Source organism: Coenobita brevimanus, chromosome 67, assembly GCF_032717465.1.
Source record: "Coenobita brevimanus isolate Jiangsu-jjx chromosome 67, ASM3271746v2, whole genome shotgun sequence".
Lineage (NCBI taxonomy): Eukaryota > Metazoa > Arthropoda > Malacostraca > Decapoda > Coenobitidae > Coenobita > Coenobita brevimanus.
The window spans coordinates 23,623,871-23,638,862 of NC_137020.1; the positions used below are offsets into that span (position 1 = coordinate 23,623,871).

Genomic DNA, 14,992 nt, shown 5'->3' on the forward strand with positions numbered 1-14,992 from the left:
TACAACTGTAAAGCCGGACACACTTGATGTGATTAAAACGGAACAGAACTATGCCGCGCTGTTCACTAGTAGTACACAGTTATCAGGGAAGCAGCGCAGGTTCCGGCGACACAGCAACCCTTATCGATGCTGTCAGCAGGTGACATTCGGGCTTCACGAACACTGGACAGTCACAAAACTTTTGATAGGTCTCATTTACTCCAGCCTGTTTGTACCCAGAACTGAAATTGGGACCTGGATTTGTAAAGGGACAGCTGTGTATTGCAATTAGAGGTAACGTCTGTTGGATAATTTCCTTGCAGATCAGTTACGCAAACACTGGAAATCAGAGTCAGCCTTCAAGCCCATTTAAGGCTCCTTTCCCCTGCCACCAACAGCCTGGATGCTGCACCAGCCTTTTAGTTGACTATGGCCCCCCTGACAATGCAGAGCCTTGGCTGAATCCCTCCAGGCTCGCCGACAGCACCGTGTGCCCTTACTCCTGAGACCGCAGTGTAGAAAATGAAGTCCCACGAGCCAGCAATGGAACTTCCACACACTGTGGACAAAGACTCCCAACTTTGTCCCACCGCGGCCATTGACGTTATCCACAGCGATGACCCGGCATCTTCTTAAAAAGTGCCGGAGGAGGAAGTAGCCAAGATGTTTGTCGAGTTTCCACCATACATTCCAGAGTTCTGGTTCCATATCAAGGCACCAGCACGCCTTGTCGCAAATGAGGCCTAGAGGAGATTAAGAATTTCAGAGAATCCTATATCTGCTCCAGGCAGAAGGAAACTCGATTGGTAATGGATCTGAGGAAGGCTGTTAGACCTGTGTCATGAGTTGCAGAGTTATCACCTCACCTGTCACCGCCTCTTCCTGGACTGGGCCAGACCTCTTCACCAAGATACCGTATTTATTTTATTCTCGTTAATTTCAGACAGTTTTATTCTGCTAATCAAAGCTAACTAATAGAAAAGAGGTTAATAAAGGCTACACGTAACCCATGCAGCTCGGAAAGTCTATCCTAAAGTAAGTAGACGCCTTTGGTGAGTTACAAATCCTCTGTCATGTGATACGAGACCGCTGCATCATCCACGTTACTATTGTTACTTCCCCATGGTGTTACCCTAGGTGTTCATTTTACCTACCGACCCACAAAGTATCGACAGACACCTATGTCTAGTGGCATCAGCTACTCGCATCAGGATTCAAACACAGGCGCTAACAGTATAAGACCTTCGTAGCTGGCAACAGTAACCATCGGCTGCTGACTGAAAACACTTCATAGGATTGCAGCGTCTAAGATAATCCTTCGCTGTCCTACACCGAAAGACATGGGCCAGTATGCTCATTTGATCAGGAAACTTTATAGCCACTCATCTTTAGTGATATATTTTGCAAACCAGCTATTAATGTTCTTGTGTGCTATCTGTATATTTTTAATATTGACATATAATGCATAAATAGTGCACGAGATTATTTTTGTGCTATATGTAGAAATGAAGTGCCGAGGAAGAAGTGCTAGAGAGCCTTCTAAGCCATAGAAATATATTTCACCCATCTGGATGAACTGTTGCGCGACCCTTCGTCATCAGCCAACTGTCAGGAAGTACAATCGAGAACAAAAGTTCACCAAACATTTCGCTTCTGCTTCTCACATTTCTCTACTGGGCAATAGCCATAAGCTGAGAAAGACCTGGTATTTTCTCTGTCCATAGATGATTAATAATGTGTCAGGTAGGAAACTGACGGGCATTCCCTTAGAGTGAAGCAGACGCAGTGGAATGATAGAGTAACATTTATCTATCACTGCAAAGTGCATTGCTCTGCCAGCACCCTACTGAGCCAGGATGTGCAGAGTGGTTCTCCCTGCCCTCCACCGAGACAGTTATTATATTTAGGTGAAAGTGTAATTTGTGGTACTTTTCGCAGCGTTATCCTGTGTTGTATTAACTTTTCCACCACGCAGCGAGCAGTGGGTGTTTTGAGGGGGAGAAGAGATTTCTATTGAAAAGTATTGCCTAGCAGCCAGAATCGTTGCAGAAAATTGATTAAGGGGTAATTGTATTAATGGTATAGAATTCTTTTAGGGGTAACTGTAGTATTATTTGAGTTTGCTGTAAGACGCAGGATTTCATAGTCTCCTTTTGTGGAGTAGGGCTACACATTTTTGCTGTACTTGGTGTATATTTGTGTAACGTCTAGCAATATACTTCACGAACAGTATCCATATACTGTCATCCTGCGTTTCCATCAGCCCTGTTGCATGGTATTATAGTTTACCATATGAAGAGAACCATACACTGAAATAATCAAGTGTATGGCGATAGCAAGAGTAAAATGAAACACTGAAAGACTTTATTGTACTGAAAGTGTGCCAGAAAATAATGTATCTCAGAACCTTCTGCTTGTACAGTCGATCAAAGAAATATCAGTGCACATTTCGCGTGAAAGTCTAACACCACAAACAGATACTACCGAACGCCCCACAGCGGCATACCGGCATCATATAACATTTACCAGCGACATTTTCTATAATGTCCACGTGAAGTATTGCTATTTTATTCATACTCAGTGGAAAACAGATTAATAATTTGGAATATTACTAGCTGTAGGCTATTCATCATTTCTGATATCGTCGGAAAATGCGTCTGAGCAATGCATTTAGTTTGTTGTTTGTTTAAATCCAGTATACTTACTGGGTGGGCTGTTGTTGGTGAAAATTGCCAGCTAGCTTCCAGGGCATTGTTAATAGCTGTGGTATTCTAACTGTTGCATATAATGAGTCCACCACTGCCGCCTCTCAAGGAACGTGCTTTCAAGCTTTGTATAAAGGTGATTAGTTTATATTTCAAATAATTTAAGAGTACTGCATAGTGTGACTAAGGGTCTTACTGAATAGGGCCAGAATGCCAATAAACCTTCTTTTACCAAGGCCACCCCTAACAGGATGCAGCTTCAGGCAACTTGAGCAGATAATTAGAAGTAGGTGAATATGCACCTTTAGGTGAATGAACTGGGAGTGCTGCATGATAACTAAGTTATGTGCAGAAAATACACCTTCTTCTACAAGTCTCCAGTACGTCTTCATTTTATTACTGCTCCCAGACGATTTTATTCACTTTCGTTAAGACCTCTCTCAGTTCAAGGGTTAAAAAGCCTCCATTAGGCTCTTCAGTACGGTGACTTCGTTTTATTCTTGCTGCCACTGGACGATTTTGTGGCTTTAGACACGTTATTTTGTTTTATTCTTGTTGCCACTGGACGATTTTGTGGCTTTAGACGTGTTTTTTTTTTTTATTCTTATTAGTGCGAGGCATTTTGCTCACCTTGAGAGTTCTCTAGTTGTGGAGAGATTGTTATAGGCCGTATCCAGTCCCACAGTTAAAAAAATAAATAAATAAAATGTGTAAAAAAAATTATGTAAAATCTCCCATGGGTACAGAATTACAGTATAAAAGACGTCACCGTACTGAAGGGATTAATATGCAGCAAGCAAATAGGACTGTCACAGCTCACTAGCCCAAGTCTTTCACTGAACTTATGCCACCGGAAGTCTTAAAGTATGGTAACACTGAAACCGTGAAGGAGGGGATAGGGGCACAGGATCCCTCAGCCAGACCTGCACCATACTTGTCTGCACTGTCTTCCGTTTCACCGTCTTTGCCATGTATCAGTTCTACCCTCCTCCAAACCACTGTCTCCTACTACTATCTTCTGTCTCATTGTCTGTGCATTGTGTCCCACCTTTTTCCTATATTCCATATAACTTTACCTCCATCTCATTACGATGACGGATTGTTTTAAATTTTATTGTGAGCTTAGGCGAGACATTTTGAACTAGACGGGTTAGATAAAGCTTTCATTTTTCCTTTTCCTACTAAGGTACTCTCCCAGGATTAATTAAGTAGTCTGGTAGCAAAGTAAATAAATAAAAATAATCACATCCTTGATCTGGAAAAGTAATAAGTGCTAGAGAGGCCCAATTCTGCCTCTCCCCTTCCTCAGTATTATCACATGTAACTCAGACAAATAGTGCCCAAAACTGCTCACTATATTCCTACACACCAACAACAAAGTCAAATACATAACCTTCACTAAACAGCCTTCGTCATCACCAATCATTTAATTTATTGGCAAAACTGTAACGCTCTAATCTTCAAGCACCCTTCATTAGTTCATCAGTCATCATTAAAAACGCCTTTCTATAATTTCTGCAAAATTAGCGATGTAATTAACCTCATTTTGCAGGAGTACACTTGACTGGTAAAAGCAATTAAGCGAATATGCATCTGTGTCCACATATATGTATTTGTACCAAGCCATCACTAGTTTTAATACTGCAGTTAGGTACAATGCAGAGAGAGAGAGAGAGAGAGAGAGAGAGAGAGAGACACACACACACACACACACACACACACACACACACACACACACACACACACACACACACACACACACACACACTTTCTCTCTCTCTCTCTCTCTCTACCAACACTGAGTAACTAGTCAAGTGGTTTTTAGTTACCTAGAAAATGAATTAATGCGTTGAGTGGTAACTATAACAAAAAAGTTCAAAATAACTAAAACAGTTTTGATCCGATTTGGACCAAACTGTGGAAGGGTTGAGGGTTAGCCAAGGGGTTGACCTGTTATTTTTTAGAACAGTAGGTCCAGTCAAGGTCACACGACAACATTAACCTTTTCATCCAAGGTAAGCTTTGCAGGATTCAGGATAAGCCAAGGATTAAAGGATTCGATTTCACCCTATAACTTTTTTTTTTTTCGCTCAGTTTGGACCAAGCTTACTGAAAGGACTGAGAGCCAGCCAAAGATGGAGATTCGATTTTGAGAACAGAAGGTCAAAGGTTAAGAGTAAAGAACAAGGTCAGTTCAGTTTTGATACCATTTGGACCGGAGTTAGTGGAAATGTTAAGGGTCAGGCAAGAATGGGGAAAAAATGAGTAGTTGGTCAAAGGTCAAGAGCAAAAGGCCAAGTCAAGTGTTCGGCCCTTTGACCAGCTGGTGGGTCCACGTGTTGAACCTTCCCAGCGATTTTATTTATTTATTTATTTTTTTCAGACATGTAGAGAACCCTGACGTTAATCTGAATAACAGTGACTCAGCCCAGACTAAAATGTTTCACGAAGAAAAGCAGAGAAATAAGCCATGTGACGAGAAGCAGGAATTTCTGTGTTTAATGACGCTTGCCGAAATGTGCAGTCAAATACCAGCAGCCTGAAATGCGATCCGTAGGCAGCACTGGTTGTCTGTTTTCTCGTGTCTGGCGCTTGGAATATGTGCATAAATACGTCGTGAAAAACTGAGGCCTGACTCGTGTTGCAGATCACAGTAGGAATTAATTCTCTGGTGGCGTGGCTGATGCTGCTGGATTAAGTGATCATCATTACATTTTCATCGGCGCAATATTGTTCGTCACGGTAATACTGATGCGGCCTACATTTATGATCGAGCATAATAATAATAATAGCAATAATGATAATAATAATAATAATAATAATGATAATAATAATAATAATAATAATGGTAATAATAAATTATTATTATTATTATTATTTTCACCATCATCACCACCACCACCACCACCACCACCACCACCCCCGTCACCACCACCACCCCCGTCACCACCACCACCACCACCACCACCACCACCCCCGTCACCACCGCCACCCCCGTCACCACCGCCACCCCCGTCACCACCGCCACCCCCGTCACCACCACCACCCCCGTCACCACCACCACCCCCGTCACCACTGCCACCCCCGTCACCACTACCATCACCACCACCACCACCACCACCCCCACATAACACCATCACCACTTAAGTCACCTCCACCACGACTTCACCACCACCACCACCACATAATAATGAGGACGGAGATAACAACTACCACACTAGTTACCGTTATTCCTACTCCCTTCACCTGTCGCTTTTAAGTGAGCCAGTTTCTATCTTTGCGTCTGTAAACGATGACTTCAACACTCAGAGCATACTTGAAGTCAGAGAAAATCGGGTCTTTCTGGCTCGCTACACCTTCATCATAGCAGTGAATGGTACCTGAGAGTCTGTGGTTCCCTTAACAATTCAAAGGTCTGCCATTGAAATTCGTACAGTCAGAGAATTAAGTACAGTATATTCCCAAGGCCTGACGAAGACATAGCAGAAAAGGCGAAACCATCTGGATCACACAGAAACGAATTTCATTGTTTCGTCAGCCACTAATTTTCTTCAGACGGAAAAGGGAAGAATTATTACTTTGTTCTGATTAGCTAAACTATGCTTGGGATTATCGCTTGTCGCAGGGTCTTTCCTGCAATGGCGTGGATATACACAAAACCGTATTCTTCTCGACAAAGGGGAGTTTCCAGCGCTTTTTTTCTTTGCATTATATTTTGCCTAATAAATCTTAACTCATTATGTACTGTGATGTTATATTTTACCCCTTGTTACTTATCAGACGGTGTTAATGAACTTAAAAGGACTGATAATACTGGGAGGGTTCAGGGAATGCTATATCTGACTCCTTTGCCTCGATTATTTTTTTCTAAGGTGAATTAAATCATCTGCAGTTAGTAAGGAAAAAATTGTAAAAACCATCGCAGTGAAGGGCTGAATATTCTCGTGGCTGTCACTGATGCAGTCTGTCGATTAAAGAGCGCGCGCGCGCACACACACACACACACACACACACACACACACAGGAAAACAACCTACAAGACAGTATGACAGTATAATAATTAGTATAAATTGTCTTGGAAGAAATGGTACAAATACACGACGAGAACAGCTCACAGCCCTAAAGTTGGCCCACATGAACTTGAAGGAAAACATTCATATTTTTTATTATTATTTATTGTGCAGAGAGGGAGGCACAACCTAGTCTTTTTTATTTGATTTTGAGTTCATGACACGGCAAATATTTAGAAAGAAGTGATGTGTGGTGTATCCCAGTCAAAATGCTTATTGAAGGGTGTAGTCCGCTCAGAAAGAAAACATACTGTATATCGGGTGGTGTAAAGCCGTGTGTCAGTTTCCACTCAAATAATAACGGGGGGCGAACTTGAAAGGGTTAATATTGATACAGTACTGTTAACCTGATGATTGGCACAAGTCGTTTCATTGCAGCTAACGCCAGACGTTCTTATTCATCTGAAATTGTCATAAGAGCCTAAGTGTCTTACTACTGCTGTTATCCTTCTCATGGTCAGAACAAATCTAGTATTCTATTCCAACCAGCGTGAGACATTATGACGGCTGAAAGTCAGTCGCAGGAGGGTGGATGTTAATATTGGTACCATTAACCTTCTCATGGTAGGGGAGAATCTAATATTCTAATTCGGGAAACGTCAGATGATGAGATTCAGCTCGGTTTTTCTTACAGTGGTGTCTCCTTCACGGCCCCTCAGTCCTTCTGATGCCCTGGAGCATCGGAGTTCTGAGGGTCTCCCTGCTGACGAAGATGACGCCTAAGACCTGATGTTGCTACGCTGGCGCCGATGCAGGTTAGTGGCTGATAGTATTACCGTACTCATAGCTCCAACAGAAGGTTCAGGGTTGTACAGTGTATTAACACCTTATGATAGGGCAGCTGGGTGGCTTATGTAATACAGTACACAATAATCTTGAGCGTGTGTCTGTGTGTAGCGCTCTAGCGTAGCCAACACTGGAAAAAGAATTTCGGTGAAACTTGGCAGGATGGTTGCAACCAGGTTGCTGATGGGCCCGATTTCATGTTGATTGACATATTTTCAAAGGATGTTTTGACCCCTAACTGTACCCATTTGATTTATAGCTGAACGCCCTATAGGTCCGCGAAGCACTGATAGACCAGCTTAGCGGCCATTGTGACCCTTCTTGTTCATTAGTGAGGTCACAGTGATTCGGTATTTGTCGTGTTCACATCCCAGTCTATAGTGCCCAAAGGCTGGGTTCAAAGCCAGCCTCGGCGGATATTTAAAGTCGTTTCTTGTAGCTCGTATGTCCTGTCATGTGGTAGCTTATGTTTGCATCCTGTCAGTTCATACCAGCTTCTGACACACACAAACATAACTAAAACACAGACAACACACAAACATAACTAAAACAGACATAACACACAAGCATAACTAAAACTCAGACATAACACACAAACATAACTAAAACAGACGTAACACACAAACGTAACTAAAACAGACATAACATACAAACATAACTAAAACACAGACATAACATACAAACAACTAACACAGACATAACTAACACAACACATGGACTTTAACATACCCGGTACACTGGTCTCGCTACAAATACCCTTTCTTGATGCTTACTTCTCCAACATCAGGATGGGTATACCTTAGTTTGCCTCTAACTCTCCTTTTGATTCTTTATTGTGGACATCATACGGGCTGATACAGATATGGTCTATGTAGCCATTCATGTGGTACAACATATACAGTTATACATATAGTTATTCATATAAAAGCATATACACGCATAATCGTGCATATACATCATTATCATTTTTATATCGAACCGTCCCTCTGTTTCACTGGGATGTGTAAGATCATTATAGGAAAAAAGGATAACTCATTTGAACAATCTAGTACAGTGCAGAGGGAATCCATTTAATCATTCACGCTGAAACTTAATCATACAGGTGATAACATCCATGGATACAGTTTATTCAGTTGCTGTTACAGTGACTTATTACATGTCAGTTAAACCTCTTCAGTCAGATATCCCTCCATTCCCATTGTTCATTATTTGATATATAACTCTCCCAGACCCCTCTAGTTACCCAGATCGAAGGCTTCACCCCTCCCTTTATCAGTAGTCAATATTATGTCGGGATGGCTCAAATGATTATCACGTACTGTACATAGGGTATAGGGGAGCCTGCACCTAAAACGCTCTTGAAGCCTACCCTCAAGCATACGGACTAAGAGACCATCGCTATTTCAGTGTAAAGCTATGCGCAGAGTCTTTGCTAACTTTCGTAGGACTCACAAAAGCGGATCGCAAGAAATCGATTTTTGCCACATCTTTTTTTTTTCTTTCATACTTGCATGCTTTTTTCATCAACAATAACTTTAAAACGAAAAGTCGTACACGAGCGTATTACGCATCAAAACGTTGCTTAACAAGCGCGGAAGTGCCTTTTCTTATTTAGAACAGCGTTCTAGCTACAGAACGCGAGTAACAGCCTAAATGCCTTCAGTAGCACTTGGACCCCTTCTCAGAATATAATTAATTATAAAACACCACTGATTCGTGTCATCTCGTTCCACACTAGCATTTTACTTATGGTATACTATATCAGTAACTGCGGTAGCAAATGTCTATCTATCTATTGCCAGACGCCTCAATCCCGTACGGGGTGGCCACGACGTGGAGGCGGTTTGTTTGTGGTAGCAATTGTCATACAGTTAAAAGTCGTTTTATGGTTTAGCAAGTATGTGCTCCCATAAACTAGGAAAAAAAAAATATTCCAGAATTATTGTTAAGATGTGGGGATGAGATGAAAAGAGCACAGAAACAAAAGAGCAGTTGGGTTGGGTAGATACAGAATTCTGGACCCATCACTACATTCCACACTGTACCCATCACTACATTCCACACTGTACCCTTAAAATGTTTGTTGCTGGTGGGATGTGGTGAAAGGTACAGTACTCTGAATTTCCTCTCCCAGATGCTTTTTTTTTTTTTTTCCCCTAAGTCTTGACAATCATTTTAGAACAAAATTTTTGTTTCCTAATACATGCTTTCAGTCACAGTCTTCAATCAACTCGTCGTATTTTATGCCAGCGTTTGTCAAATAAGTAACTAACCTCAACTTTGTATACCCATACGCTGTCAAAACTCCAGCAGCTACACCAGACACTCCCGGAGCTTTGCCAGTTATCTTATCTGTTGTCTTTGCTACTTTATAAACGGTTGGTCTCAGTTTTATTCATACTGCCCCTATTACACATTCAGCAGACTTTCGCTGTGTTCTCTTCATCCATATTCAGCAAACTCTTAAGGTGTTCTCTCCATGCATCTTTTATGTCCTTACTGCTGACTACTACCCTGCCTTCATTATTAGCTTTATTTACTATTCGCCAGCAATATCCCCGGTTTCTCGTATTATCAGCTGGCTATACCAAATACCCATTTCAACATTCTTCATTTACGCTGCGTACTATGTATGTGTGTGAAGGATGGGGGGAGGGGAGGAGGAGGCTGTGGTGGAGATGTGGTGGACCAGTGGCTAGCGTACCATCTCAAACGTGGCGGACATTTCTGTTTGTGATATGTCCTTTCATGTGCTTCCATATTTACGCATCATGTTGGTTCTAACGGTACATAAACTCTCTGGCACACACAAACATGCCCATTAAAACACATCGACACTAGCATGCATTCTCCCTCTTGCAAACACACAGTCCCTTTCGAACTTCAGTTGAAGGGAGGGATATGTTATGCCTACGAGACCACTTTCCCTAGGGAGGTCAGGAATCAGTCAGTGAACCTAATGTGCAGTAGACTGGTGTGTGTGTGTGTGTGTGTGTGTGTGTGTGTGTGTGTGTGTGTGTATTTGTGTGTGTGTATTTGTGTGTGTGTATTTGTGTGTGTGTATTTGTGTGTGTGTATTTGTGTGTGTGTGTGTGTGTGTGTGTGTGTGTGTGTGTGTGTGTGTGTATTTGTGTATTGTGTGTGTGCGTGTGAGTGTGTTTGTCTCTCTCATAAATTCTGTAGAGGGCGAAGTCAACCAGCATAGAAATCATGCTGCCTAAAAAGCAGCTGAGATGAGTGGGACACGTGTTCCGCATGCCTGAGCACCGCCTTCCCCGCTAAGTTGTTTATGTGTATGGCCAGCTCCCTGCAGCACGTCGCAGGCGAGGGGGACAGAAAAAGAGATATCAAGATCATATAAGGACAACCCTGAAAAAATGCAACATCATACTAGAAGATCTTGAAACCAGTCCCTCAGACAAAATACAGTGGCGAGCCCTTTGCAGCGTATGAACCTTTAATCTCGAAGAAGCTCGGAACCTGGCCAGAGAAGAGCATAAACAATGGAAGCACAACCAAAACAGGGTCATCCGAGCGAACCCGGACTTGACATGCTGACTGTGTGGCAAAGTTTGCGGATCCAGGATTGGTCTGCATAGTCACACACATTGGCGCCAAACGCAGTGAGACACAGGCCATCCTTATGGATACAGTAGGCGTCGTCTTCCGCTACAGAAGGACAGCTTTAAGTAAAATGTGTGTGTGTGTGTGTGTGTGTGTGTGTGTGTGTGTGTGTGTGTGTGTGTGTGTGTTTAAATATAGAAATAGGTAAAAACAGATAGATATTCATTCCTTCATTCATTTTAACTCCTAAAATCCGATGACGTCCTCGTATTTTTAGCTTACCGGCGCGAGAGTTGTTTAATTCTTATATTCTATGTCTTGTGTGTGTGTGTGTGTGTGTGTGTGTGTGTGTGTGTGTGTGTGGATCCAGTTGGACCAAGCTTCGTGGAAGGGTTGAGGGTCACCAAGGCATTTTTTTTTTTTTTAGATTAAAGGTCGAGATCACAGAGAAAGGTCAGCTTAATCATTTTTTATCTGTTCCCATCAAACGTAGTAAAGGGTTGAGGATAAGACGAGGATGAAGGGATTGGATATTGAGAATCAGTCAAAGGTGAAGGTCACGGGCAGGGTCAAAGTTTCGACCCTGTAATTCAATTTTAATTCATTATAGGCCAGAGTATGTGGACGCGTTGAGGGTCAGCCAAGTGGAAGAGAACTGATAATGAAAACAGGTCAAAAGTCAAGGTCACAAGGCAATAATTGTCGTTTTCATGTCAGGTTCTGAGGGTAAAGTCGAATGTTTGGACTTACACCCCAGTTGTTGGGTGTGGCCGTTACCTCCTATTCATTCATGTTCTCAAATCCAGACGATTTTATATGACAGGAGAGAGACGTCCAACTGGAAGGATTAGAACTTGGATGTAGACTTATTTAACATCTACTAAGCTGCTATCCTAAGCCAAAAAAAAAAAAAAGTACTGGAGATAGCAGCAATAAAGTAAAAATTCGTCCTTTGGTTGGAAGAATTAATATATACCAATACATTATCTGAACTTCCATGCAGCATTAAAAAAAAAAAAAATGATGTACTCTTATAAGCCCTGCTCATCAATCGACAACTTGGAACATTAACATCTCCATACGTCGATTTTCATTACGATAAATTCTTGTTGTCGCCAGGCGATTTTCTTCGTCTTAATGGAAATCTTGGAACGGGAGGGGCTTTGTATAGAGCCTTAATTAAGCTGTATACTCCGATTACGTTTATATTTTTTCTTCGTAACTCAAGGTAATGCTATTCAGTTAAGGGAAGACTTAAAGTAGGATAGGTATTGCCTTCATTTGCTTCTTCACCTCCAGAGATCTATTGATCTGTCTACTCGTATATATAGCCATCTACCTGTCAGACTATTTATCTATATTCCTCAGTATATCTATCTGTCAGACTATTTATCTATATCCATCAGAATATTTCTCTCTCTCTCTCTCTCTCTCTCTCTCTCTCTCTCTCTCTCTCTCTCTCTCTCTCTCTCTCTCTCAAGTTAAATATTTACAGATACTAAAGCAATGTGATGAGTAAGGAGGAGAGCTTAGAAGGGGAAGTGTGAGATAGGAAACAGCAAGGAAGGAAGGCTGCAGACACAATAAGAATAGTAACAAAGAGAAGCCAGTGAGTAAGGACGTACAACAAGGGTTGCATGACAGTACTGTAATCCGCATTCTAATCCCCACTCTGACATATAAAGCATGTAATGGGGGAGGCGGTGGCTCAATCGGTAGAGAGGTGGCCTGCAGGCCTAACGGACCCAGGTTCGAATCCCGGCTGGGGCAGGGAACAGTTTTAGGATTTGAATTTCATTAAATCAGGCTTTACTGATCTACCAGAAGACCCGCCAACATGTCGTAAAAATACCCCCGCTAATACCAATACACCAGTCCTGTATGAGACGGCCCTACCATGTATTCAATGTGGACGGTGGGTGTTAGCGCCGACGTAGTGACATGTAGAGGTGTATGGTATGTAGGAGGACTGCTGGGCCTTGATAGCAGGCTGTGAAGCCTATGCCCAGAGTCGGACACATAAAAAAAAAAAAAATCCCCACTATAACGTATGGAAGTGAGCTTTGACTTGCTTTGAAGGATACAAGAGGTGAATGGAAATGAGTTATTTGAGAGGACCCAGTGGAGTGACGTGGTGAGACAGACAAATGAGGAGGCTCGACAGCATTGTGGTGGTGATGTGGATGTGCTGTTAAGTGTTCATAGAAGTACACCGAGATGGTTTGGTCATGTGAAGAGAATGGAAGATTAAAGAGTAAGAGTGTGAGTGAGGTGGAGGGGAAGGGGGAGTCCGGGGATAAGGTGGAGGGATGGTTTAGAGAGGCATACGAATGAGAATGGCTGAAGTTGAAGGGAAGGCATTCCAAAGCAGGACGACAGGGTAACATAGATGAGATTTCTTCGTGGCCACTTTTTTCGGGATAAAGGCGTCAGGCGATTAATGGATACACAAGTTATTTATATAGTTTCTGTTGATATGAAGAATATTTGTTGTTGCAGCCCCAGACTGCAGTCTGAAGTTTCCCTTCTTTGACAGTCCACCATCCTCCTCCCGAGCGATAGGGAGGGAGTTGATTTATTTTATCATCAGGTAGCTCCACCACCCTGTTATAACGGTGTCACCATATGAAGCATCTTAATATAAAGAAGACGCACAGGTAAATAACAAAAATAATAATAAAGAGTAATGGAGAATAATTCGCTAAGGAGGAGGTGCTAGGATGCCTCCGGAACTTTGGAGAAAGTGGCTCTTAATGTTCCGAGCCGAATAATTTCCGCCGTGCGAGGTAAGTAATGTCTAGGCCTTTTTAAATAGTTACTGAAAAATTTTTGCTACGAGTCACATTACCATTCCAAGGTGTAAATTAACTACTTTACTACGATACATATTCATTTTATTCTTGCTACCTAACAAGCAATTAAATTTCTAAAGACTGAATACTTCATCTAGTACTTTAACTGGTACTGGATCATTTTATTTAGCATTAGGAAAAGCCTCTTTTAGTGAAGGAGGTAAAGAAGCCAAACCTAACCTCTTCAGCTCGAAAAGTCATCCTATCTATCTATCTTTTGCCAGACACCATAATCCCATAAGGGGTGGCCATTTGACTTTGAGTTATTTGGTTTACGGGGAGGGGCACTAACCCTCCACCAACCCACGTAGGGAGCACGTATGGTTTGGTTATATGGTTACCACTCAGCGTTGTAAATGGTTTCTTGGCTTACAGGAAACCATCTGGCTTGTCACTCAATGTAAAGCCACCTGTAAAGGAAAGAAAAACAATAAGAAGTGACAGGAAAGATGGGAGAAATAGGAAGAGAGGAGGGCAGGCACAGAAAAAGAGTGATAAAGGCTAAGGAAGAAGTAGGCAGCACTACATCAAGTGAGTGGATGATGGTCGCCACCACCTACCACTAAGTCATCCTGAGCTGAATAAAATTGTCAGGAGGTATTGAGAAAAGCTAAAAATATTTCTGGCTGAAGATTTTAATGCAGCCTATGGGACACCTCGGTTAGGGAGCGGGATATCAAAAACCTTCAGTTCAGCAAATGTCTCGCCTTTACTGAATAAATTCGTTAGAAGACGGAGGGAATAAAGTACCGTGGATAAAGTGTACCATAGATAAGACGTGGATAAGACGTTCCGTAGATAAGACTGACCTTTAATCTTAATATATGGCCAGACTAAGCCGCCATAGATAAGACGTACCGTAGATAAGGCTTAACTTTAATCTTAATTTATGGCCAGACTAAAATACCACAGATAAGGCGTACCATAGATAAGACTATTAATCCCAATATATGGCCAGACTAAACTGTCATAGATAAGACGTACCGTAGATAACACTGACCCTTAACCCTCATATATGATCACATTGAAATACCGT

General features: G+C 42.0%; 1 protein-coding gene across 1 annotated transcript in view; it reads right to left on the minus strand.

Moving 5' to 3' along the window:
* Positions 1 to 82: 82 nt before the first annotated feature.
* The window catches only part of LOC145405588 (uncharacterized), a 161,772-nt gene continuing 146,862 nt past the window's right edge, over positions 83 to 14,992 (minus strand). Inside the window, exons 12-13 of the mRNA XM_080276913.1 lie at positions 560 to 722; positions 83 to 221 (exon numbers count right to left, since the gene is read on the minus strand). Coding sequence (XP_080133039.1) covers positions 83 to 221; positions 560 to 722 — 302 coding nt within the window. The remainder of the gene's footprint in view (positions 222 to 559; positions 723 to 14,992) is intronic.